At 55.6% G+C, this 26,919-nt stretch overlaps 2 protein-coding genes across 9 annotated transcripts in view; one reads left to right on the top strand and one right to left on the bottom strand.

Moving 5' to 3' along the window:
- The window catches only part of KCNC4 (potassium voltage-gated channel subfamily C member 4), a 68,659-nt gene extending 44,867 nt beyond the window's left edge, over window positions 1–23,792 (bottom strand). For 3 of the 8 annotated variants that reach the window (XM_037728133.1, XM_017499313.2, XM_017499309.2), the window contains exons 1-3: window positions 21,940–23,749; window positions 10,202–11,138; window positions 7,953–8,156 (exon numbers count right to left, since the gene is read on the bottom strand). In XM_037728133.1, coding sequence (XP_037584061.1) covers window positions 7,953–8,156; window positions 10,202–11,138; window positions 21,940–22,608 — 1,810 coding nt within the window. In that variant the 5' untranslated portion in view covers window positions 22,609–23,749. Of the gene's footprint in view, window positions 1–2; window positions 1,564–1,624; window positions 1,879–4,971; window positions 5,532–7,952; window positions 8,157–10,201; window positions 11,139–21,939 lie in introns of those variants that run through there. The other 5 variants (XM_017499311.2, XM_017499310.2, XM_037728134.1 and 2 more) reach the window with 5 other exon arrangements.
- Window positions 23,206–25,645, top strand: LOC119467050. Its single transcript, XM_037728148.1, has one exon. It carries the CDS (start codon window positions 23,206–23,208, stop codon window positions 24,499–24,501), a length of 1,296 nt encoding a protein of 431 aa, XP_037584076.1. The 3' UTR covers window positions 24,502–25,645.
- The last annotated feature ends 1,274 nt before the right edge of the window (window positions 25,646–26,919 follow it).

Raw genomic sequence — 26,919 nt, 5'->3', positions numbered from 1 at the left:
GCTCACACGGCAGGAGCAGCAGGATGCTCCAGATGTCTTTATTGGGGCTCGAGCACAGCATGACAGTTGGAGGCAGGCGGACGGGGCACAGGGCCCAGCCTGGGCATGCCCCAGACACACACAAGTGGACAGCTTTAGAAAAGGACTGACCAACACCAGGGAGGAGCAGGGAGGAAGGGCCGAGGGAGGGGCAGAGGCCAAGCTGAAGGGGTCACCTGGCCTCTGCTATTGCACGCATCCTCTGGCCACTGGCCAGGAAGTACAGTATTGCAACTGGTCTCCTCTCGCCCAAGGCTTCCCTTCTCAGACCCCTGAGCCAGATGGGCAGGCAGATCCTTTCCCTGCCCGTCTGCCCAGCAGCATCTTTAAAAACAAACAGACGAAGGAGGCAGAACAAAGTCAAAAATAAAAAAGACAAAATGCCCCCCTCAGTCAAGGACATATATGGGGTGGAGGAAGGAGGGGAGGAGGCCGCAGAAGAGCCCCTGGAAGTCCCCCCACAATGAGGGTGCGGGATGGGAGATAGAACCCCAATCTGGGGTGGGGTGGGGCTAGTGAGGCAGTGACCCTGGGGGGCAATCTGGCCTTCAATAGACTTCACCAGGTTACTTACTGACAGGGAAAACACCCTCAAGACAGGAGCCTGGGACCACCCAGCTGGACTAGCAATTCCCAGATGCACTTTTCTTGGGACATTCCACCCACACAGTCAGCAGAAACAACAGAAATCAGTGAAGGGGATGGGAAACTCCAGGTGGGGCAAGGGCTCAGGGAGACACAGCCTAACAAAGAAGACAAACCACCAATAGCACGTGCACTACACACAAGAGTATAGTATGTATGAATATAGATACTATATGTGCATATATATCTCTTCAATGTACAGTAGAACAACATCAGGCCCAGATGGCTCTGGACTCCGAGGGTCACATGGGAGGTTTTCCACCAGTCCTGTGCAAACAAGGATATCTGAGTCTTCCCCAGCGAAAAGATTCTTGTCTGGGTTCCAGAGTTTCCCTAAGCCTCTGGCTTTCTGTCTGTCTGCCTGTCTCTCTCACGTTGGTGCCGCTTTAAGAGAGGGTGAGGACTTCAGCCTGGGCATAGTTGGACGAGAGGGCGTCTTGGCAGGTCTCTGTGTTTAAAGAGCACAGGTGTGAGACACTGGGACGCACGCTTTCGGCTCAACATTGCCTTCTTGGGGGGAGGACAGGGAGTTCAGCAAAAGAAAGGGAGAAACAAAGAATGGGATGTTAGAAGGAAGCCAGCTGCTGACCCACAAGGTGTGGGCTGAGGAGCAGGCCAGAAGCACAGCTGGAAGGCATGAGGGACCCAGGGATAAAAGGCCAGGAAGAACAGGGATGGGTCAGGGAAAGGGGTAAGCCCTTCATCCTTCTGCCAACCCAACTCTGGTGACTCAGGTGATGCAGCTCATCTCCATACCTGTTCAGGTAACCACTAGCTCCAGGAACCACTAGCCTCTTAGGTCTTCAGAGCTCCAGTGCAGTGGAGAAAGGGACCATGGCTCTGCAGCCTTGCAAGGAGGCAGTGGGGAAAGTTCCTGAGTGCCTGTGGCTCACAGGTCATCACCCCAGCTGCTGCCTGCCCAACTTGAGCTCTCCCCCAAGTAGCCTGTGGCTCACAGGTCATCACCCCAGCTGCTGCCTGCCCAACTCGAGCTCTCCCCCAAGTAGCTCCATCTGCTGTCACCACCCTGGGATATTCCATTGTCCCAAGGAGCTGGTGAAGAAGGCTCCTGAGTATGATGCCATGTCGTGCCCAGCCCCCTTCCTCAATGTGGCAGGAACAGAGTCCCAGCAGTTGGAGGGCATGCAGCCTCAGGTCAATGCTGAAGGGGAAGGTCACGGAGGACGAATGTGCCTGTCTCAGGAGAGAAGGTCAGGAAATAGTACCTTATTGAGAAACCCGACCCCTCAGAGAGCCCTTCTGGGACCCCATCCTCAGCCTGGGATGTCTGTGACCTGGGCCTTTCCTTCTGATACCTTACCAGTGGGACCACAGGTAGGGCAGGGAGGAGTGCCGCCCTCAGCTACAGATCTGGGTCAATAGTGGAAGTGGGAGCTCCAGACCCATTGGGACAATCCCTGCAGCTCTGGGGTCTGAGGTCTAGGGCTAGGCCTCCTCTCAAGGTGGGCAAAGATGTGGCATCCGGACCTCACAGCTTCCACCCTGGGCTTTGGGGTGCCTCCACCAACTTTGTAGGGAAAGGGTGTTCTCAGTTTGTGGTAATGCTGTTTCCATCTTCTGAAGACTATATGCCCCAATCACCTCCTTAAACACTGTGCCTTGGTCTACAAGTGTTCTGAGCCTTTGAATACTAGCCTTAACGTCAGAGGAGCTCAGGGTTTTTCAGAGCCCCATTTCTGAGGACAAGCAGACAGCTGTATTCTTGCCCTGTACTCCTGTCTAGGTAAGTTAAGCAATACCTGCCACTGCTCCCACTCACTAGGGGACAGGGAAGTGCCTCTGGGCTCTCTGTAGGCAATTAGGCCCTAAGATGCACTGGGGAGAATGCCTGGGCCACCAAGGGGTCTTCTGTATGAGACAGGAGTCATAGCAAGGCTGTCCCAGAAGCCCGGGAGCAGAGAAGCCCATACTGAGATAATGGCCTTAGACTGCTTTTTCACTGGCTTCCATGGACTCTGCATCCTCAGGGACCTCTGAGAGTTGGGGAGGGGTCTTCCTAGGAATCTCACCCTGGATTCTTACCTATTTGACCCACGAGGGGTGGGGCAGGGATTTCACAGAGTGACACTGGCCAGAGCAGAGCTGGCCCTCCTCTCCCAGGAAACTCTGTGAAAGTGCAGCCTAGGGCCTGTGGCCAGTCCACGGCCTCCTCCCCTCTGGCTCCTGTCAGCCAGGCTCTAGGTTGCAGCACCCCCTCCTCTGGTTCTACCCCTCAGAAGCCCTGAAAAGTGGCCTCTAGGGTTGCCAGTCGCCCTGCTACAGACTGGAAGGTGAGGTTGTGAACTTCTACCCAGACTGCCTCCCAGTTCTGTGGGAAGGGGCGGAGCTCCAGCTGCAGGGGAAAGGCGTCTGACAGCCAAGGAATGGGTGCAGGTCCAAGTCTAGCCGAAGGAAAACAAACTCCACTCTCAGATGGTGGGTGGGAGAGAGGTTTCTCCCAAGGAGGGAGGCCCAAGGCCTGGGTAAGCCTGACGCTTGTGCAGGCAGCCACTTCCTGTGGCAGTGCCTGGCATCCAGGGTTTCTGCAAATGCCAGGGCTCACCCTGCCCCTTCCTAGGGACCTGGGCAGGCCCAGAGATGCTGACAGGTTGTAAGGGCAGACAGTCTCCTCAGCCCTCCTGTTATCTGGGTTCTGTCTCTCCTAGATGAAGCCAGAGACCCAAGAGGGATGTGTGGGAGCCAGCTCCCTGAGGCATTAGGGCTCCAGCCTGGCACTGCTGCATCTTGTCGCCCAGGGACATCTGTGCCCACCAGAGGGGTGCCATGAGCAGGCCCAGCCCTGTGGGAGGGAAGAGAGGGAAGGAGGCGGTGGGTGCCGTGGAAACTTGGGCTCCTGACAACTTGAGGGCTGCCACAGAAATAGCGGCCTCGGTTCCCTGAACCAGAAAGGCAAGTCAGAGGAGAAAAGAGCAGTGGCACCCCTGCTAACCTGCACACCAGGCTCGCTGTGTCCGGGTCAGAGCCCAGGCCCTCTGCGCAGGGAGCCCTGTGGCTGTTGGGGGCGGGGCCCTTATGGCTCCATCCTTCTCCACAGGCTTCCCCACCCCTGTCACTTCAAAGGCCTGCTTCCTTCTGAAGGGCAGTTGCATGGAAGCCCCCAAATTCCCTCTTCTACACTTTTAGGCATCACTTCATTCTGAGAGCAAGCAGGAGGTGGGCTCCACAAAGCACTGCAGGGTGGGGTATCCCAGTGCCCACTCAGGACAGACCTTTCCAGAAGGACATTTCTGTGCCTGCCCAAGACTGAAGGAGGCACCAGGGTGGAGACGCTCCAGGCACAGGCTTTACACAATACCCCCAACCCCACGAAATAATCTGCTCTGCCCAATTCACCTTTTGGACAGCCCCAGATTTCCCAGCCTCTGCCCAGCCCTGACGCTGCCCTGCCATCCTGTCTCTGCCGACCATGGAAGGAGCATATCTGGACCTTACTTAGTCATTCTCTCCGCAAAGTTGCATAATCTGACTCTAAAAATTGCCAGGCGCAAGGCTCTGCTGTCAGGTCTAATTCCCATCAGGTGAAACAGGAAACGTCTTGGCTGAGGCAACCTTGTTCCTCAGGCTGTGGAGGGCCCCCTTCCTGGAAGTGGCAGGAGCAGGTGGGGGCAGGATGGCTTCTGTCCCTATACTTCCCCTCAGCTGCCCTTGCGCAAGGTGTACCCCTGCTCACCCAGTGACTCACAAACCTGTTGTGCTCCTGGGCTCGTTAGGTAAATGAATACACTTAATTATAGAAATTAGATGAGTCTCCGGTTCTGGCAGGAATACAAAGCGCAGAGGCTGGGTGAGAATGGCAGGTGACTCAGAGGCAGGGCTGGGAGTTTGAGGGAGCGGGAGAGGGAAGGAAAACTGTCGCAGAAGCAGAGGAAGCAGCGTGGAGAGCGATGCCGTAGCAGCTCGGGGCGCAGAAGGGACACCAGGTGCCGCCACTGGGAGTCACCACCGAATCTGGGCAGAGGCTTCCCAAGGGAAGGGTCTCCCTTGCCTAGGCAGCCACCCACAACCTGCACCAAGCCTGAGGCTACAGCGCTAGGGACCCCCGCCTGCGCCCCAAGCCAGAGACAGAAAACATCAGGCCTCTTCTCCCAGGGCAGCACTGCCCATAGACACTGCTCTTCCAAGGAGTCAAGCCACCTTTACACGAGCAGAGATGCCCCACATGACAGCCTTGTTCCTTGCTGGGCTGGGTGTGGGGTGGACAGACAGACAGACAGACAGGCTGTTTGGCTACTGGTTAAAGGCTATGAGGAATGGAAATACATTCGCAGTGATTAAAAATATTAACATAGGCCCAGCTCCCAAGCAAGGCTAACTGGCCCCAGGCACACTGTGTGCACATACACGCCTGGTGGCTGAGACTAGCCTTGGTGGGACCCCAAGAGGGAGGCAAGGCTAAGAGACAGGTCCAGAGTGTGCACCTACAGCCCAGGAAGAGGCGATTCTGGGTGGGGAGAAGCCCTGGGACTGAGCTCACCTTTGCTCTCCCGTTCCAGAGCTGAACCTTTTGGGAAGCTGGGAGCTACAGAGGAGAGGCTCAGGGGCCTACATTTTCCTCTCCTGACTGCTCCCTCCTGCTGTCCCCATGGGCCCTCAGGGAGTGAGCGCAGAGGGCATGGAAGGCGCCTGTTCGTGCGCATGTGCCTGGAGGGGAAGGTGCAGCTAAGGGGCAGAGTGACCAGGGGGAGGGCCGGTGAGGGGCTGGAAGGGGGTGAGCAGAAACTTTCTCAGAGGGTAGGGCGAGCTGTATCTCGATGCCAGTGGAGACAGCCCCAGGCTGGTTCCAGCTGCTCCAGCTATGTTGTTTAGACTCCGAGACTTTCCACAGCCTTGGTGAAGAAAAGGCACACGGGTCAGTGGGCGCGGCTCCTCAGGGACCACGTTCCAGGGAACACTGCAGGGCGGTGGCCCTGGGCGGGGATGGAGGGGCCTGGCCCTCCTGGGCTCTCTTCGCTGTCTAGGTCTGGACTCCTGAGGACAGACTCTAGGGCCCCACACCCAGCTGGCTTTTGTCCTGTCCTGTCCCCAGGTAAGCTTCCCTGCCACCCGCCCCCCAGCTCCTTATCATCCAGCTGCACAAAGACCCCCCAGCCCCCAGCATCGACCTTCTTGACCCTAAGAAGCCCTAATTAGCACCTGGCACCATCCTCCCCAGGAACTGGCACTCTGCCATGTGGGCCTGTGTGGGGAGGCCTGAGCCCACTCACTCCTGGTCTTAAACATGACCCCAGTGTGGAGAAGTGTGGCACGGTATGGCGTGGGGAAAGTTGCCGAGCGCGCACTGGGAGTTTGGCGATGTTAACTGCCACGCTTGCCTAGCAGGGCCTGTTTCCCAGCAACCCACCTGTTCCCTCTTGAAGGTCACCCTAATTGGCTGAGCTACATGCTTGTTGCCAAGAAGCACTGTGGAGGCATCTTGAAAACAGAGCAGCCAGGCCCCACAGGCGCCCCAGGGATACTGCAGGGTGGGACGCTGGCTCCCCTCCCCCGTGCACGTGCACCGCCTTCCCCAGGTGCGGCCCACTCCCTGTACCTCGTGGTCCCTCCTGACTGGCACCCTCATGGCCTCTTCCACACCTGTTTCCACTGAGCCCCTCACTGCCCAGGAAGGAAAGCAGGTGTGCATGGCACTCAGCTCCGTGTTCTCGAATCCTACGCGGGGAATGCTTGTTCTAGACTCTCCACTTAGCATGGTCCAGCCAAAGCAAGGCTTTGGGCACTGAACAAGGACACAGTGGAAGCCACTGCCTGTTTGGGATGGTAGGCAGGAGAAAAGGCCACACCCAGGGCCCAAGGATAGGACATGGGGGTGAACAAAGGAGCACAGGTGAGGGTACAAGGTCTGAGCAGTCTCCATCTGCAGCCTTTTGCTAGGATTGCTGGACCACCTCCTTCCAGGCACCAGATCACTGTTTCTGCTTCTGCCAGCCCACAGGATACACACCCAGCAAAGCTGGACACATGGCTTTCAGGGCCTGGTTAGACTCGCGAGCCTGGGGCTTCTGTGGGAACAGTGGTACTGGAAGGGCTGGGAAAGGAACTAGCAGATGCCCAGGGAGCCTGCATGGGCTGGCAGGCCAGGGACAAGTTCGGAGGGATAGAGGCATCACAGGCTATTCCTGTAGCTGCCACTGCCCCTGCTTCACTCAACTTAGTTTGGGTCTGGGGTTTGGGGACAGAGAGAAATGGGGGATGGGAAATCCAGCTGGTTAAGAAGTGGCAGAGAACCTGGGGAAGAGTTTGTTTTGGAGGGAATCAGGGTTTATAAATTCCTGGTCTATCATGGTAAAAAAAAAAGGGAATCAGGGTTTATTCTAGAAATAGGCAGAACATTGAGAGAGATTAGGTAACAGGTACAGGGCAAGAGAGACGAATAAGTGATGGAAAACCAGGTAGGAGCATCTGGTCCTAAAACCAGGTAGGAGCGTCTGGTTCTAAGACCCCTAGTTCTCAGTCACCACAGGCCCTTCACCATCCTTGATCATTCCTGTCCCCCTTCCAAGGCCCAGAATCCCTTAGCTCCACAGCCTAACGTCTGCCCTTGCCTTGCTGCAGGCTTGGGGCCTGGGGATGGAATTTCAGGCTCTTCTGACAAGCAGAGAATGGGCTGCTCCCTCTACCTCTCCAAATCCTCAGAGCATTCCTCAGATGGGACCCACTCTTCCTGCCCACCTGCCCCACCCCCTGGTCACCTCTGGCACTGAGTCAAGAGGACAGTCTCACCTTAGGCACTTGCACATGGAGGTCTGCCCATCCTGTGCTCCAGGACCCCCGGGGCAGGATGGGAGGATGCAGGGCCTGTAAGGGGCTCCCTGACTCCTGAACGTTGTTGGCACCTCGAGCAGTGACCTACTTGGGAAGCCTTAGCTGTGTTTAAAGGAGGCCTAGGGAGAGGCTGGCAGTGACCCTGTGGAGTGGGGCCTGAAGGCAGCAGTGGGAACCAGAGGAAGAGAAAGAGATGCAATGGACGCACGGGGTGGGGGGCCTGGCCTTGTGTGCTCTCAACCCTCTGGTGCTGCTCTTTCCCATGGGCAGCTGGATGGGAGCCGTATGCCCTTTTGTGATGGAGGTGGCCTTTCTAATCCAGGGACTGGAGATCAGGTACCCATTCTAGAAGCGGGGATGCATCCAAGGCAGAGGAGATGGTGGCCACGGTCTCAGGGGAGGGGGGGACCTCAAGCTCTTTGGGGGGGACTGGGGAGACTCAGCTCTTGGGGGGCTCCCCACCTGTCCAGCTTGGGAAGCCATACCTTTCCGGACACTACCATCGGCACAGGCATAGTCCCCAGCGCTGAGCAGGAAGCAGGCAGCTGCCTTCTTGTTTCTGTCTCGAGTGGCGGAGCGTCGTAGGGCCCGGCGCTCCTCCAGGGTGGGGGAGGAGGCCAGGGCCTGGGTGAGGCCAGCTCCCTCCTCATCAGACAGCACCGCGTTGGCATCGCCATTCTGCTTAGAATCTGAAGGGGGCACACAGAAAGGAAGCTGCGTGAGGGGCTGCCTGGGCCTTGCTCATGGGGTCATCTGGGGTCTCCTAGACCCAGAGTGTCATTTCCGAAACCTCAGGAGGGGGCCTAGCATCTACCTGGGAGTCCGTGTCACCAGGGCAAAGGCAGGATGCTGTGCTTGGTCTGAAGGCTGGCTTCTCTCCCAGCCTCAGCCTAGGGTCTTTCCTCAGGGATGAAGCCACAGCACAGATGCCCTACAACAGCGACTCCCCAAATCTGCCTGCTGACGGCTGCCCCAGGAGATCAGCCCAACGCAGGCTGCAGATTCTACTTCCTCCTTGGGTCTGGCTCAGGCTGGCTCTTGGATGAGTCTGCACTTCCATGGAGAATGCCTAGCTTGCTAGGGGTGAGGGGTGGCACAGCAAGGGTTAAATCTATAAAGTGTTGTCCATGCTTTCTCTCTGGATGACAGTCATTCTGGTTCACTAGGCATCTAGGTTGGAGTCCTGTGCCCCAAAGACCTAGAGCCCTCTGCAATTAGGGCTGACCTTTGTCTGGGGAGGATACCGTGGGAAAAGCTCCGATGCAGCTCCCAAGAGCTATGGGCTTGGTCCCCACCCCTTGCCTCTGTCAGGCAGCAGCACAGGTGAAGCTTGGCCCTGGGATCTGGAGAAGGGGGTGCTACTCTACGCAAAGACAGTGGCCCCGCCACTGGCCAGGCATGCCCTTAATGTGGCTGCTGTCAGGGTCAGGCTAAGGGCAGGTCTGATAGGGCCACTGTGAAGTGTACCTTGAGCAGCTGACCTAAGGACTTCCACATGTTAATATTAGGATTCTCTCTAAGCCCTGAATGGGCCTCAGAGTGCAGCTGAAGTTCCCTGGGAGATTAATATTCACGAATTAGGAAGGGGTATCACTTTGGTGGGGAGAAATGGGAAGCCTGATGGGTGCTAGTCTATCAAGACCCAGGCCCCTGACATGACCCTAGGGAATGAGACGACCCAGGCAGGTATGATGGGCACATGCCAAAGGCCATGGGTGAGTGTCCTGAGCCAGGTGTCTCTCCTGCAGGGTCAGTCCCACTTTGCCCCAGAGCTTAGCCTTAGTCTCCTGGCTCCAGCCCAGGTCTCCATACCAGGAATTCCATTCAGTTCCCAGGAGCCCAGCCTCCACCTAACAGTCAGGATGCCTTTCCTGCTCTCCAACCTAAGTCCATGTTGCTGGGGATTAAGCTGTTTTCCATTCCCCATCTCCTGATTCAGGGGTGGAGATGAGCTTTCTTGGGATGGCCTTTCCTGTCCTTGAAGGACAGGATTCAGATGCCCAGGCTCTCCTCTTCCAGGGCACAGATACCAGTTTCTTCCATGTTCCTCCCCTTCCCAGCACTGTCTGGGCCACTCCCTCCTCAGTTCCTTTCCATCCCATGTCAGACCCTGAGCCCAGGACTCAATCTAGCTTGTGCTGAACAGAAGGCAGCCTCCCACTACTATTACGTTATCACATTTATTAGGCCAAGATACCAGACTCAAACGTTTGCAGAGAAGTGATTCATGTGTTGATGTACCTTGGAAGAACAGCTGCCCTGATCTTTGGCTAATAATGACAGTGCCTGACATTTGTAAAGTGGTTTTAACTTCTCAAAGTACTTTCCTATCTGTCATTCATTTGGGTCTTTCAAAGTCTCAAGGGTAGGATATAATATCACTCCTATTTTACCGGTGCCCAGAGAGGGTGAGTGACTGGCCTCAGGGCACACAGCACAGTGGCCAAAATGGGATTAGAAACCAGGGCATCTAATATACAGCCCCATGCACTGCCCCTCACAGCCTACACTGGGTGGAATACTCACTCCAAAGATCTGATGTTTGGGACGATATGGAAGACTCAGCCAGAGGATAGAGAAATTTAGCCTCAACACTTTGCTCCTATAAAGGCACATCTTATGCTTAACCCCACACAATAAAACATCAGCCCAAATCCCAAGGGCTGAAGTTCACCTGGAAACTCCCTCGGCCACTGGGGGAAAAGGGATTTTCCTTCCCAACCCCTAATCTCACCTGCCCGTTTCCTCTCCATCATACCCTCTTCCCGGGCAGGGGGGCTGGTATCACTGTAGGTGCTGTCCCGGGGGGAGGTCTCCTCAGACTTGCAGTACATGGGTGACTCCAGCTGGGCCGGCCGTGGCACGTGCTTCTTCCGTTTCTTGGGCAGCTTCTGCTTGGCCATGGCCAGGGAGTAGTACATGCCAAAGTTGTTGACAATGACAGGCACCGGCATGGCAATAGTGAGCACGCCAGCCAGCGCACACAGCGCCCCCACCAGCATGCCTGACCACGTCTTGGGGTACATGTCCCCATAGCCCAGTGTCGTCATGGTGACCACAGCCCACCAGAAGCCAATGGGGATGTTCTTGAAGTCGGTGTGGTCATTGCCCCGAGGGTCAGAGGGCCTGGCCCCGATGCGCTCTGCGTAGTAGATCATGGTGGCAAAGATGAGGACGCCCAGGGCCAGGAAGATGATAAGCAGCAGGAACTCATTGGTGCTAGCCCGCAGGGTGTGGCCTAGCACACGCAGCCCCACGAAGTGGCGTGTGAGCTTGAAGATACGCAGGATGCGCACGAAGCGCACCACACGCAGGAAGCCCAGCACGTCGCGGGCTGCCTTGGAAGACAGGCCGCTCAACCCCACCTCCAAGTAGAAGGGCAGGATGGCCACAAAGTCGATGATGTTGAGCAGGTTCTTGATGAAGTCCAGCGTGTCAGGGCAGCACACGATGCGCACCAAAAACTCCAGCGTGAACCACAGCACACACACGCCCTCGATGTAGGTCAGGATGGGCTCCGTCTCCACCTCCCGCCGGAAGTGCACACTGGTGATGTTCCCCACACGGAGGATCTCCGTCACGTTGCGGTCGATATTAAAGGCCTCATGGGTCTCCAGACAGAAGGTGGTGATGGAGACCAGGATGAAGAAGAGAGAGGCAAAGGCCACTACCTATGGGCAGGGGAGGAGAGCAGGGGGCAGCTGTCAGACAGGGATGGATAGGCCTGGCTGCGGACATGGACTTCTGCATGAAGGTTACCAGGAAGGGCATTCCAGGGTAAGAGGCGGGATTAACATATGGAGTCAGGGGCTGGAAGTCCCTCCTCAGAGGGTCTTTAGTCATCTGCTCGGGGGCTCTAGGACAATGTTTCCCAATCTTTGTCACAGAAGAGAGAAGCTGCTCTTGGCTGGAAGCAACTGGTCAGAGATCTACAGCTGCCAGACCTGCGTTCCATAGCTCTGCCCACCTCTGACCCATTTGCGCTTTAATGCTTCTCAAGCTGCCATGGGTGTAAAAACCACTTGGGAATCTCATCACAATGCACTCCTGATCCAGAAGCTTGCGGCAGGTCCTGTGATTCTGCATTTGTAACAAGCACTCAGGTGAGGCTCTTTGTCCACGCACTGCAGTTGCAGTAACTAGGCTTTAAGGCAGCGGTTCTCAAAGTGTGGTCCTGGACTAGAAGCATTACGTCTCTGATCCTTTGGTTAGAAATGCAAATTTCAAACTTTACCTAAACCTACTGAGTGAGAAATGCTGAGGGTAAGGTCCAGCAATGTTTTACTAAACCTTCTAAGTAATCCTAATGCACCTACAGTTTGAGGTCCACTGTATGAAGGACGCCCAGAGGCAGGTTGCTACAAGGAATGACCCTAGACCACTTTCTGCTGGCTGAGCCTATGAGCCATAGTCTCTTCTGTCTCTCACCTCAGGATTTCCCTGCTGACTGCCTAGACGGTGAGGAAGTCCCTGAAGGGGACAATACGCACCGTGGCAGTTGGCAGGGTGGTCTGATCACAAGAACCAGTCCCACTCCTTCCTACAAACAGACATTTCCTTGAACTCGAGCTCCAGAGAAAAAGGAACCACACCCATCAGCATCAGAGTGGCAGGGGCTGATCCCGACAGCTGCTGGGATCTCGGCTAGAAGGATGACAGCAGCAGGCGGCAGAGGAACGGCTGGGTTTAAGTGTCCAATCATTATGAATGGAGATGAAATGCATGTGTAATAACACCAATTACGGAGACTTCATGTGTTATTCATGCCGTGCCATTCACCACTGTCAGGGTGCCCACTGATGGGGTCCAGTCTCATGTCTCCTGCTGCCGCCTGTCCTGCATGATGGCTGGACTGCACTTCCTCCTTGACCAGATGGCTGAGCCTAAATGGGTGGGTAAGGGGGGTCTGTGGCCTCATGGTACCATTTGGTAATCCCCATGCCTGCCTGAGCCACCCTGATTTCCATGTGGCTATGTAGACAGGCACTGGCATGTCCCTGTCCCCTGTCTAGTGAGGACTCAGAGAGGTTTTCCTCCCTGGGAGTCTGCACTGGGATGAGGAGGGCACACCTTGTACTCCATACTGCAAAACACCAATGAAGAATACAAGGGAACCTGGGAAAATGAAGCAAGACGCAGCACCTCCAGGGCTTCTGGAGCGGGAGCAAGTTCAAGGGGGAAATCTGGAATGAATAGTCATCAGCTGTCTCTTCTGTGCCTGGAACTGTTAAGCACTTTGTATATGCTTCAATTGCCTTCAATCCTCCCAATGACCCTGTGAGGCAGGCCTTACCTCATTTTATACAGGATCAACTGAAGATCAGAGAGGTTACATACTTGCCTAAGGTCACACAGCCTGGAAGGGATGAAAACCAGATTTGGACTTAGTACTGTTTAACTTCAAAGGCTGTATTTTCTTCATACCACAATGTTTTCACCACCTCCCAGGCAGGGTCAATTCACAGGCCTGGGAAAGCCATCTCTGAATCACTGATCCTGTCCCCAGTTAGCTCCCTGATGACTGCTATTTCACCTATAGGAATGTATGCCTTGGGCTTAGGACGGATCCCCCATCACACACCTCAGTGTACCTCATTTACACTTTAGCTTGGATGGGTTGATCAGAAACAGCATGTTAGGAGAAGGCTGGGTCCGGGGATGAATAGCAATGAAATGCATGTATGATAAAAATTACACACACTTTCTCTGTTTTACAACACTGCTGGAGCTTTTCTTGCCCGTTTCTCCCCAGTGAAGGTAAATTTAAGTTCCTTTTCTGGCCTCATTCTTCCTCCTCTGAAAAAAGGGTCTGCCAAGTCAGTACAGGCTGATATGGGCATTAAGTAAGTGGCTCCAGCCTGTGGGCTCTCCATGGCCATCCAGAAGTGAGTTGGCAAAACTGCCTGTCCGTGGCCATGGTCAGGCTGGGAATCCAGTCCTGGCACCCCCCTCTCCCCTGAAAAACAGAGAGGTTGAGGTAAGGGGCAGGGGCAGCATAACCTAATTCTGCCAGGAAACATGGGAAGCAGAAGCTGGCTCTCTGAGGAAAAGTTAGCCAGGAGAGCAGACTCACCTGGGAGGCATGAAGTTAATTAGGGACTTGGAAAAACAAGTTCAGAAAGAGCTGCCAAGGGGGTGAGCAGAGGGAGGAAGGGGGGAAGGGGTGAAGGGGGGGAGGGAGGGAGGGAGGAAGGGGGAGAGGGAGGAAGCGGGGGAGGCCAGTGCGGCCCTGGCCATCTCTCACAGCAGGGATGCTTGCCTCACTACCCTCCTCAACTGCCACCACCATGGGCTCATTCTGCAACAGGCAAGAGAGTCCTTCAGACCCAGTGGGTACCAGCCGCAACCTGGATTAGGAACAACCCCCTGGAATCCTGTCTGTCCACTCACCTTTGCTTTTTTTTTCAAAACACAAGACTGTCCCATCTACTATTAACTGCTACCCTCCACCTCCACCCTCTAGAAGAGGAGGGGAGCTAAAGAGTGGCTGTGTGTGCCCATTTTTTAAGGGAAAGAGAGGCACAAGAGAGGGCAGATGATTTGCTCAGGATCACACTGAGGCCAAGTCTCCTGACTCTCAGCCCAAAGCTCTTTCCAGTTGGCCCTTCTGACTAAGCAGAAGGAAACAATCCCATCCTCCTTTGCTGAAACCTTGGTGGGGCCTCAATCTTCACTGTGGCCTCTCCAGGGCTGGGGTAGCAGGCACCCAGCAAGCCCCACGAAGCCCTCACTCCCCAAGGAGACAGAGCTGCGGCCTGAGCTGTGGCACATTGCTCCAGGTGGGTCCTGAGGTTACAAGTTCCCCTTCAGGGCCCAAATTATTCCCTAAGTTGCTCCCAAACTGAACTACTTCATAGGTGGTTGATCCTGCTTGCAAATGACGCTTTTCACCAGGCCTTCCTCTGGGGGCAGGGATACTGCTTTCTTCCTCACAGCTCCCTTGACTTCCTAGCACAAAAGGGGGCCAAGGGAAGAAGAGGTGGCTGCAGCAACATCACCCTGCTTAGAGGCCAAAGCCTCGGCCTCGAGCCTTCTTCTCATTCCCCACTGGGCCATCCTGCCATCCTACAGAGCTGGCGTGGACATCTGTGCCTCCCTCTCATGTGCCCCTGTGTGGACAGACTAAAGGGACAGAACAGCTAGGGAACCCTACACTAGAAGCCTTGGCCCCAGGTTTAGGCTTCCTGGATTCCTCATCCTGGCCCTGCCACTAGACCAGGTGAATGTACTCTGTACCTGTTTCCTCCATATAAAATGGGGACAGTACTAGTACCTGCTTCACAGTGTTACTGTAGAATTAAATGAGCCTCTACATGGTAAATGCCTGGCACCCAATAAGTGCTCCATAAAATGGAGATAAGAGCTGAGGAGCGGTGCGGTCCCCCGTGTGCAGCTTTTGAAGGTGAGCTGAATCTGGAGCCAAAATAGCACGGAATCTTTGCTTTTTAGAAGTGAAAAAGACTGAGAAAGTTATCCAGTTCAACTCCATTTCTTCTGTTTTACAGATGAAGAAACTGAGGCCCAGGGAGGAGTGACTTGTCCTGGTTTTCATGGCTGAAGCTGTTAGTTCTTTCCACCACAAAGGGCATGGATTCTACTGGAAGTCAAAGCTTCTAAGTAGAAAACTGCCAGTGAGCTGGCTCCACCAGCAGCACTTCCTATCCTGCTAGAAGGATGCAGGAGGGTCTCAGCACCCTGGACAGTAAGCTCCCAACCTCTATGCTGGAGAGTGCCTCTCCTCACAGCTCCCTGTGCCCCCTGGGCTCCTCAGACACACTAGCTGCCTGTGCCCTGTTGAAAACCCACTCATCTTCAAAGGCCCAGGTGTTCAGCCCCATTACCAGCGTTCTCCACCAACCCCACTGGTGGACTGTCCTTGTAGAAATGTAAAGTCATACACTTCCAGGTTCAAGTTGGGCTCTGCTACTGACTGCCTATGAGACCCTGCATGAGTTCCTTCACCTCTCCACGCCTTAAGGTCTTCATTTATAAAATGGAAAAAGGAGCACCTACTATGTACCAGACACTGTGTTGGGGAAAATACCAGGCAACCACCCTTGCCCCTTGGACCTTACATTCTAATGGAGGCAGACTATTAACAAATAAACAAGCAAAATACACAGTATGTCAGGTGTTCTAAGTGTTATGAAAAAAATAAAGAGAAAAAGGAGATAAGAGGTGTGAGGATAGGGTAGCTGCTTCCAGCAGAGAGGTCAAGTAAGGCCTTAATGGCAAGACGACACCTAAACAGCCCTCAACAGTGAGGGAGTGAGTCATAGGAAGACCCAGAGAGTTCGAGGCAGAAGAGACAAGTAGTGCAAAGGTCCTGGGGCTACAATCTGCTTGCTATGTCTGAGAGGACGAGGGCAGTATCTACCGTGTATGAGGGTAGGATCTACCTTGTACGGTTGTTTTGAGGATGCAAAGAAACTATACCTATAAAACTTAGCACAAAGCCTAGAGCGTTCCAGGGATCTGGGGCAGGCTGGGTCGAGGGGAGAGGTGACAGACACCAATCATTGGGAACTGAACACAATCAGCGGGGGCAGGGGAGAGCCCAGGGAAGAAGGGCCAGGGAGACAGATGGGCACATAAACATAAGGAGACTCAGACCCAAAAACCTATATTAAGGATGAAGTGTAGGAGAAGCGAAAATTGAGAACACAGCCAAAGACACTGGCAGAGTAAGATCTAGGGAGATGGGGTGAGGGACTGAGCCTTCCAGGGAAGCCAGATCCTCATGCACAGGCAGTGCTGGAGGACAGTGGGGCAACCTCGGGGGTAAGAGGCAGGAAATGAGAGGGTCTGCCAAACAAAGCATCTCTGAGCTAACCCTGGCTCCTGGCTGAGGGCCTGCACTATGGCCCAGATCCCAGTAGAGAAACGTCCCCTCCTCTCCCCTCCATGGGCACCCCTAGGAACAGGACCTGGCCCTGCCCCTACCCTGTGCTGAGCCAGGACCTTCTGGTCCCAGTGTCCAGAGCCCACCTCTACCTACGCTTGCCCTCTGATGAGCCAGCACTTGGGGCCTCTCAGGGCCTCTGGTTTGCCCAGAACAAATGAGTCCCAGTGTCAGAAGGAATTCAGTCTAGCCCGGATCACTATCCAAGAACCCACTATTCGGTCAAATGGAATTCCTGGTTATTGCCCATCCAGGGCCTATGCTGTCCTCGCTCTGCTTGGTCTGGCCTCCTGACCATAAAACTACCCACAGTGAAATCTTATTTATTTACATATTTATTTATAACGTGCCTATTTCTAAAAATTATCCAAGGGCGCTAAGTCAGTATCTTACAAGGCCCACCCAACTCAGCTTCTATTTCCTTGTGGAAGCCTCTCTGAACAGCCTGCTAACCCCATCCCATGCAGAGGTGGGATTTGTCGATTCCTCCTCTCAATTCCTATTGAACTTTATTTTTTTATGGCTCCTATGGCACCTCTCATCATCCATCTTGTATTACTGTTGCCATTTCTTGTCACCTAATTTCCCTTGACCGCCACTTACGCCACCTGACTTGGCTTTTGTCAGGAGCAGGGACCCCTTCTGACTCATGTTGGGATTTCTAGAACCCACATGTGTCTGGCATGTGTATAGTAAGTGCACAGTCTAAGTGCTTTCTGAATGACTGGGTCCAAGGTGACCGCCTGCTCTCTCCTGGTCCTGGTGAGCCTGTCATAAGAAGAGGTCATCAGACCCACTGACTGGGACAAAGTGACAAGGGTATGCCCACTAATACCTCTAGGTGCTGGGGCCTTAGGACCTCTGCTGCCCTCCAGGGTGAGCCAGGTCCACTTTCTGATAGGAACCCTTGCTAGGGGCCAGGTAACCACCCCTTAGCCTTAAGAAAATTCCAGCAGGCAGCAGGGGCAGAGGTCATGGCAGGTCAGTTATACACAGGGGACAGAGCGGTACAGAGCTCTGGTGCCCAGCATCCCAGGCTAATACTGCCCATGGGTGAAGGTGAAGGGCCCAGGGTCTCCTACCCCCAAAGCCAGGCTGACTGGCTCTGCTCCTACCTGCTCTTCCCTCAACTCACCAAAATAGCTCATTTATTCTCCCCTTCCCCCACTCCACACCCCACCCCAAATGTGACAATCAGAAACATCTCAGCATTCAGAGACAACATGTTCAGAGACAAATGTTGGTCTGTTCAGAATAGGAGAAGAAAACAAACCCAAGAGGAAACTGGGAGGCTGCCCTGAGGGCAGAGTCTACAGGGAGGGAGGCCTGCAGCCTTCAGCCTGGCCCCTTCCTGCACTTCAGGAACGGGGTGGAGGGGCTGCCCAAGGCAGGCTGGCACTGCCCTCCTGGGGAGCTCAGAAAGCCAGGGTACTGCCTTCCTGGGCTGGGGTTCCTGACTCACCCTAGCTCAGAGAGCACAGCATCAGTGAGTCCTGGCCCTCACTCTAAAGCTTGTCATGACCACTGACCTGTCCCCCAGGCAATGCCCAGACCAGAGAAGCCAGGGAACTTCCAAAGGGGGCGGGCAGGAATGGAGCTCTACACCTTTCCTAGAAGGCCTTGGTTTCATGCTCTGCCTGGGCCAGGGAACCTCCTCTAGTCTTTTCTCCTAACCACACCTCCCTTCATTTTTCCTAGGGAAATCCCACAGCAAGAAGAGAGGTTAGACTTGAGTAACTCTAGGGAGTGAGAAGTAAAGGGAGAGTTTAGAGCAGAGTGGAAGCAGCAGCTCTCTAGTGAGGGGCCACCCTCTGGAAGCCAGAGGTCCTCTCTGGGAAGGAGCCAGAGGCCACAGGAAGAGCACGGACAGACTCAGGGAACCTGGGTTTGGATCCTAGTACTACCATTACGTGGTGCGACCTCAAGCAAGCCCCATCAGGCCTGTTTCCTCATCTGTATACTGACATGCAGATGTGAACAACCCCCGCCTCACCTAGGCCAAGCACAGGCCAAGCCTCCTACATAGTAACTGACACGTAACAAAGGGGATGAGCCAGCTGGAGCTGCATTCTTGGTGTAGGGAGTTCCTGGGGTCCCCACCTCTACTCAGAAGGGAAACATCACAGGAAAAATGGGAAACATCAGAGGAAAAATGCACTGATTTAGCCAAAGGAGAGGAACTGTAACCTTTAATAAGGCTGACAGCTGAGCTAAAGCCAGCCCTGCCCCAGAGACCTTGGAGACTAGAGTAGCGGAAGGGCGACCTGGGCCCATTCTTCAGGCCTCTTGTCTGCTTTCAGAAGAGAAGGTGCAGGATTCTACAGATTTGGATGCTGCCAAACCTCCACTGGGCCCCTTCAGGCTGTAAAGGCACCCTGGCGAGCCTTCGCCTGCCCTGGGCAGCAGGCAGTGGGCAGGTAAGGACAGGACCAGTCTGTTCCTTGTGCCAGTTCCCAGCTCAGGCCACAGAAACAGAACCACCAGCACCAGTCGCCCATGGGCCCAGCCAGTTAATGGAGCAGGGTGAGCATCCCGGCCCAGGAGCCTGCCTGAGTAGAACAGCTCCTTGGGCCAGACGTGTAGCTAGGCAACAGGCTCTCATAATCAGCTCAGTTCACTTTCCATTTGTATCATTTTGCTCCTGTCATAATGCACTACTCAAATGACCAGGCTGCTGTGTCAGAAAGGAGGCCTCAGGGCAGATCACTGCTCCTCTGCCCCGCTTCGCCCACTGCCCCACAGTGCTGCAGGCCCTTCCAGGGAGGAGGCACCTGTGAGCGAGGGAAGGTAGCACACATACCTGGGGGAACAGGGCTAGGAAGGAAGGGACAGGGTGACTAGCCAGGGACAAATGGAGGGGTGAAAGTGCAGCCCCAGAACTCCCCATATGGCATATAGTTTCAGGGCTGGAGAGTAATAGAATAAGTCTTCTTTCTCACATCTCCAACTGCCCCTGGGTTTTCTGATGCCATCCACAGGAGGTACAGAACCTCAGAAGGACACCTGTCAGGCCAGAGTAAGAAACAAGCTCTCTGTCTCAACAGGAGCCTTGTTCAGTGGAAAGAACGTGTTGTAATCACAAGAGCAAAGGCTTAGGAGTCAGGGACTCTGGCTTTGATTCAAAGCCCGGCCACTATCTGGCTGTGTGATCTCGGGCAAGTTGTTTACCTTCTCACAGCCTCAATCTATTAAACGGGGATAATCATCAGGTTTTAGGATTACTGGGAGGATTAGAGATTAATGTAAAGTATATAGAGCAATGTGTTTGTCTGGGGTGCTCAATAATGAGCAATTATTCATTAATTTTTAAAAATTATGTATTACCACTTGTATGTCCCGGGAGCAGGCGAGGGCTCACCTTTGCCTGTGCTCCTCAGCAGGAGGCAAGTCCTCTTTTTGGGCACGTGCTGGCCAGAGTTCCATCCAGATATTCACATCAGGATTAAGAACCAGAAGGCTGGAAACTAGGGGTGGTTTCCTGGCTCTGCTGTTAGTTCAAGTCTTTGGCAAGAAACTTAATGTCTCTGCATGCTGGTTTTCTCAATGTTTAAATGGAAGAATTAACCCTGCCCCATCACAAACTTCAAGACCTCAACTGGAATGCCTGGGCTGACGTGCTTCCAGGTCAAAGGGGCTTGGGTTCCTGGAAGACTTCAAGGGGCAGGCCAAGCTCTGAGCTTACTCAAAGAGGCCCCCTGACTTGGTCATTCAACAGTGAGTTAGGGAGAAAATAAACTCAATGATACATAAACTCAATGATACGTGGGCTGCCACTTGGAATTCCAGGAGGGAAGAAGAGCAGGTGAAAAACCCTCAGAAATCCTAGAATGCTTTGAAATAGGGCCTAGCTCCCCTAACCACCTCATCTCATCCCTGCTTCTCTAGTCCCCTTTCTCCATTCCTATCTCTATCTCTCCTCCCCTACCCCCAACTTTGAAAGAGTCTGAATGATGGGTGCCTGTCTCTCTCCTGTAATGCAGACAGCCAAGTGCTAACGCTAGCAAGGTTAGTGATCTACATGAGAAGCCCACAGAACTCACAGCAGACTCAGTCCAGGGGCATCACTGTGCCCTCACCTTCTGAGTCGGTCTCAGGGCTGCAAGGAAAGAAATCCAGGCAGCTCCCTCTAGTTTTGTTCTCATTCCTGAGAAAGGTCCCTGCCTTCTTGTGGTTGCCTGCAGCCCCAGCCTGGTACGCCATGGCCCCTGAGACCTCTGCTCCTCCCTTCTCTTCCAGGCAGAAGATGCATCTGCCCTGGCCTGGCATTTATGCCAGCCTGGCTTTTCCCTGCAGGCCTGTTCCTCAATTCCCTACACTGCCTTCTTCTGTGACTAGGAAGAAGCCCAGCACAGGGGTGCTGGGAAAGGGAGGGTGCTCTGAGACTCATTAACATGGCAATTTGGGGTGCCAGAGGAACCAACCAGGTTTCACAGCAAGCAGCAGTCCCCAGACCCAACAAGTTACATTGCTCTTTCCTGTCTCCCAGACAGGCCCCAGCCAGGCTTTAGACTGCTGACCATAAGATCATACACCAGCCCCCAGAGCTTTCCTTCTTTAAAGAATCTAAAGTCATCCTTCAGGAATTTTTTTTTTTTTTTTAGCTGTTCAAGCATAATGGGATGAGTATCTCCCCCATTCCCTTCTTCCACCCAAAAGGATTAGGGAAACTGGATTTACCTGGGGAGGAGGTGGTAGGTAGAGATTAGGTCTTGCCTAAATCAATCCGTGCTGCCACCTTCCCCCATACACCCATTTCAAGCGGTAACCTGAACAAGGGCTTTCTGGAAAGACTGTGCTGCAGCAGAAAGAAAAGAAGCGGCAGCAAAAATCTGGTATCATCACCAGGAAGCCTGTGGCTGGCCACTGGCCAAGGGAGCCTGCAGGACCTAGAACATCAGCCCCTTCCTGTTTAATTCTGCTCTCACTCAGCTGAGGCCAGGACATCCCAGGTGTGCAGGAAGCCTTGGGGGCATGGCATGCTCCCTGGGAGAAAGAAGGCCTGGAAAGGAGGCTGAATTGTGGTCTCAGCTTTGCTTCTTATGAGCTGAAGATACTGAAGCCTATGTCCCCCTCTCTGAAGTGCATAGTTGTGAGCACACTGAGCTGCTGGGAGGATGTAAATGAGGTGGCAGGGCATGGAAGCATCTAACAAAACCCACCCCAGTTTACTTCCTCTCAACCCTGCCCCCAGCAGAAGGCCAAATTCCAGCTCTCCAGGACTGTAGTCCTGTGCGGAGTAGAGGGCAGCCGAAGATAGGGCGGCCTGTGCAGACCAAAGAAGTGGGTGGAGGAGCTGAGCTGGGCACCCCACTCACTGGAGGGGATGCGGCAAAGCAGGCAGCTGGGACTAGGTCCAAGTAGTAAGTCAAGTGTGTGCAATCTCCTGATGGAGCGTGCAGGGGACAGGGTAGGAGTGTGTAATTTTCCTCCGGGCCACGGAGCGGGTTGAGAGGAAGGCGGGAACAACCAGAGGTGGTAAGTCGGTCCCTGCTCCTCCCTGTCCCTACCCACCACCACCACCAGGGACCCCATGCAGACGCGAGGGGGAGACCCGGGCTCCTGCCACTCACCCTAGCTGCCCGGGAGGAGTAGGGATCCTCGAAGAGCGCCCACATGCGGGGCTGCCAGCCGCGGCAGCCCCCAGACCCGGCGCCATGGCCTGCGCCTCCCTCGTGGGGGCCCAGTCGTTGCAGGGCCAGCTCCCGCTCATCGTCGCCGGCCTCTTCGCCGGGCCCCGCGCCGCTGCCGCCTCCGTCCGGGCTCTCGAAGATGTCGAGCGCCTCCTCGGCGTCGCGGTGCTGCCGGTAGGTCATCCAGCAGCAGGGCTCCACGTCGGTCTCGTCGATGCCCCAGAAGGTGAGCTCCTCCTCGAAGAGCGGCCCGCACACATCGGCGGGGCAGTGCAGCTTGCCGGTGCGGTAGTAGTTGAGCACGTAGGCAAAGACGCCCGGGTGCCTGTCGAAGAAGAACTCGCAGCCCCCGCCGCCGCTGCTGCCTGCACCGCCGCCATCGGTCTCCGGCCGGCCCCCGCCGTCGGGGTCGGCCAGCCACGCGAGGCGGGTTCCCGGTAGGGTGCGCAGGGTACTGCGGTAGGTCTCATGTCGCGTGCCGCCCACGTTGATGATGATCTTCTCCGACGCCTCGCCCTTGGCCATCTCCTCCTTCAGACATGTTTTGGACGGAGGCTTGTTCCCCGACTTGCGCCCGCGGTAGGAGGAGACACACACCGAGCTGATCATAAGAAGCGCTGCGGGGCTCCGGCTTGGGGCGGCCGCTGCCCTCCAAACACCCTTCCCGAGGAGGTAGCGTCAGACGGGGGAGGGGAGGAGACGAGGAGGAGGCAGGAGGCGGCGGCGGTCCCCTCTGCGGCGTGGCCCTGCCCCTGCCTACTCCCCCGGGACGTGGAGCGGGAGGAGTTGGGTTTCTCCGGTGCACAGGTGGTTGGGGTTAGGGTAGGAAGCGCCGGAGAGAGGGAGGCGGAGAGAGGGAGGACCCAGGGAGGTAGAAGCAGGCACACACGCGGTCCCCCGCTAGGACGGGACACACAGACGCTCTGGGCCGGAGACACGCCCCCGCTTCACCCCTACCAAAGACGAGGAAGCGCACAGTCCGAGCGCACCGTGAGGGTCCGGGGCGCGCGCGCTCACACTCACACGGGCCACCCTCCGGCTCCCAGACCGCACCAAGCCCCGGAGCAGCCGGCTTCCCTGCAGCGGCAGCAACGCAGCAGCAACAAGTCCTCCGAGCGGCTGCCGGGACCGGGCCGACGCTCTCACGGCAGCCGGAGCTCCGCGGGCCCGGGCTGCGTGCGGTCAATACCAGGCGGCGGCGGCGGCATGTGGCCTCTTCCCCCCATTCATAAATCCAGCGCCGGGCGAGGAAGACGGGCGGGGCAGAGCAGAACGCGGCGGCCGGGCTGGCGGAGGCTGCTCAGGGAGAGGCGGCAGCTGGAAAACAAGCGCACCCGCAGGAGCGAGTCTCGGGTCCTGCGTCCGCGGCTGGGAGCTGCGCCGGACCGGGCGCAGCGCTGCGGGGGCCGCGCTGGGGCGGGGGGGCCTCAGACGGGGCGTCCTGCGCTGCGCCGAGCCTGGGGGGCGGGGCCGCTCGGGAGAGCGGGGCTCTGGGCACTGGCGAAGGAGCACCCGGGGCGGCGGCCAAGTGGCCAAGGACACCTGCAGGCTTCCCGGGCCGCGCGGAAAGGGAGCTTCAGCGCAACGCCCCGGCGCCGGGCTCCTGCGATCTGGCGGCGCCGGGAGCCACGCCATTTACGCGTCTCCCCATCTCCGGGCGGGGCGCCGGCCTTCGCAAGCGCGCGGCAGGAGGCGGGCGCGAGGTGGCATAGGGGACGGGGCGCCTCGGCGCCGGTGGGCTGGGGCCCGGGGGGCTCTAGCTCAGCCTCCGGCAGCTGCCGCCACGCTCCAGTGGCGCCTTTTCCTCCAGGGCCCCGCCTCACCGAGGCGCGCCCTCCGTGGGGCGGGGTGGGCGGGGCGCGGCGCGGCGCGGGGCTGACCCGGCTCGCTGCAGGCCCCGGCGACCCAGGGCAGCCTTCCTCCCGGGAGCCGAGGCCCGCCAAGGCGCGTCACCTCCTCGCCGCCAGTGCCCAGCTCAGCGCACCGCCCCTGCAAGCCTCCGCCGGCAGCCCCTCCCGCCCCTCTCGGCCGTGCTCCCCGCCTCCCCCCGGCCCGCAGCTCCTCCCACTGCAGCCCGCGATACAGGAGCGCTCCCGACCCCTGACCTCTAACCTCCGCCGGTCTCTTCTTGCTGCGTCCGTCGCCCCCTCCTCGCCAAGCTGGTTGCATGTTTCACTGCGGCTGACGGAAGACCAAGGAAGAAAGAGGGTAGAGACGCTGTCGCGAGGATCAGGCTGCTCTTTCCTTTCCCAGGCATCGTGTTGGGGCCTTCTGAGCACCCCGCCCCGCATCCTGCGCCTTGGAGACCCATCGGAGTCCAAGACACCCATGGTCTTGATGCTCTCCGCCTCTGTCCCAGCCACCACAGCCTCTGCGATGGAATGGGGGACGTGGTGGCCTTGGGCAGAGAAGCGCCTCTTGGGCCGCATGGAAGGAAACCGTAGCTCTGGCTCTGTTCGTAGCGAAACGTGTTATGGATGTGGGCTGGGTGGGTGGCCTTGAAAGGCCATGAATTAAAGCTTTTGCTCGTCATTGCTCTGGGGGACAATGGAAGTGCCTGTGTTCTACCTCGTGACCCCTCCTGCTTCTACTCTTATTCCACCCATTGCAATTTGCCTGTGTATATTTCTCCTCTCCCCTCCCTAACCCTGAGCTCCTACAGGCGGCATTGTGTTTTTCCATCTTGGTAGCTCCCACCGTGCCTGCCTCTGAGAACCTGTTTGCTAAGTGATACCCAAAACATTAGGCACCAACTGGATTTTACTGGCCCTATCCCAAGAGCAACTTCCAGATGCATTTGTTTTTGTTAAGTCCAGAACCTATTTTACATCTTCATATTAATCCCCATTGGTTTTTTTTTTTTCTTTTTTACAGCTTCAGGCAGCCTCCATGCTTGTCTGGATGACGTCAGGAGATCTTGAGGTGGAAATGCAAGGTGAATGACACACCTGCCCTAGACACCTGTCACCATCTCATTTCCCATTTTTGGATCAGGCAGTACCTAGCTCAACTGGGAAAAACAAGACAAGGGTCTATGTGTGCTCTCAGGAAAGGTTAAAAGCCCAGTGCCAATGCAAGGGAGTTTTACAAGCAAGTCTCTTTATTAATGAGGCCAGAAAACCAAAATGACAATGATCTTTGATGATCTGTACTGATATGCAGGGGACATGAGTTAATTAGAAACACACATTTACTGGCACCTGCTTTGTGCCCAGTCCCTGCTCCTCAAAATGATATTTATATTTCAGAGTTTAGCTGGCTTCGAGTTTGCTGCTGTGAAAAGAAATATCCCAAGTGTGACTGGGAAGAGAAGACCCGGGACAGGCCAGAAGCTGGAGTGAGGAAGAAGGAACCACAGAATATTAAAAAATCATCTGTAATGAGTAACTTTCAAGTCCTATCCAGTCCGTGTCCTGGCAAAGTCTCTCAGAGTCTCTCTCCTGCTTTCTATTCATCAGGATGACTGAACTCAGTCATAGTAAGAAAGGGAGTATAGTGGGCCGGGGAAAAAAACCCGTAGTATCCCATCCGCGATTGACTTATTCACTAACTGAATACTTACTGAATACCTATGATATGCCAGAAGCAGTTCCAGGCACTGGAAATACATCAGTAAATAAAACAGCCACTTGCCCTAGTAAATCTGCCCAACTGGTGCTTCCATTCTACAGTGCTTGTGGATGGTGATGAGCACCTGGGGAGATGGGTAGAGGGAGAAAGCTGCCAGGGAAAAAGACCAGGAGGGAAGGGAGGGAGATCAGAAAGTTGGGGTGCGGACATGGGAACCAGGAAGAGCTGACAAAACACAGGGCCCAGCCTGGGAGAGGCAGCTGGGTAAAGGTGAATGGGACAGGCCCCGTGCTCAGTGCAGTGACCAGCTCTGGAGACAGGAGACAGGAGCTTAGTTAGCCTCAGTCCCAGGCTTCAAGAGAGTGCCTCACCCTTCCTGAAGGTTTTATTCTAGAGCTCTGAGCTCACCTGTTACCTGTGCCTTTCTGGGGAGTTGATATGCTGCAGTTAGCACATGGGACTTGTCCCCATCATTTCTTTGCATGAGGTCTTGGTGTTCTCTCAAAACGTGGGGCACGGGAAGGATAGGAGAGCTCCCTGCCCAGCCCTCTGGCACAACCTACCATGGATGGGAGGGTGCTGCCCCCTGGTGGTGCTAAGACGTCCTGGCTCCGGACCTGGCCCTGGGATCTAGGGTATGATGTGGGCAGATGGACATGCGGCTGATTCTGGGCTTCTTTTTGATTCCAGGACCTCAGGTACTTCTCCCAGCCTAACTCTGCCACTGGGACTCTCCTACTCCCTCCCTTCTTTATTCTTCCAAGACCTTGATACCTGACAGACTTAAGCAAGACCACAAATCAGCCACTATTGGAAATTCCTAGTTCCCCAAGCTTCTTTCTCCCATTTTCACCTTTCCTCTGCTGTCCTCTCCTGGGTGCCCTGGTTTCTTCAGGCTGTCAGGGAAGAGAGCCTGTCTGAGAGCCAGTTCACAGAAGGTGTCAGCGACAGTGGGTTTCCCTCATCAGGAGTGAGGGTGTGGCGAAAGAACAGAAAGAAAGGGCCATGGGAGATTACAGAGGGGCACCGATGGGGGCTGTCAAGCACCTGCACCCTTTCCAGGCCTGCCTGCCCCAATAAGGTCCTCACGTTCTGAATGCTGAGGCTGACCCTGTCCGTGGGAAGCTGAGAGCCTGGAGTCAGCCATTCACCCTTCCCCTTTCCCCACTCAGGCTTTGTATGGGCTCAGCCTCTTTAGGATGACTGCAGCCATCCAATCTCCTCTCCATCTTCCCTCTTTGCAACCCCTTTGTTTTGAGGGGCTCCAGGCCAAGGCAAGGCTATCCACTTTCCCTTTTTGGCATTCTGGCTCCTGCCAGGGACTGACCCTCCTCCTTCAGGTCCAGGCCA

Source organism: Cebus imitator, unplaced genomic scaffold (genome assembly GCF_001604975.1).
Source record: "Cebus imitator isolate Cc_AM_T3 unplaced genomic scaffold, Cebus_imitator-1.0 Scaffold256, whole genome shotgun sequence".
NCBI classification, from domain to species: Eukaryota; Metazoa; Chordata; class Mammalia; order Primates; family Cebidae; genus Cebus; species Cebus imitator.
Note: the sequence above shows the minus strand (reverse complement) of the source record. Positions and strands in the feature narration are given on the sequence as shown.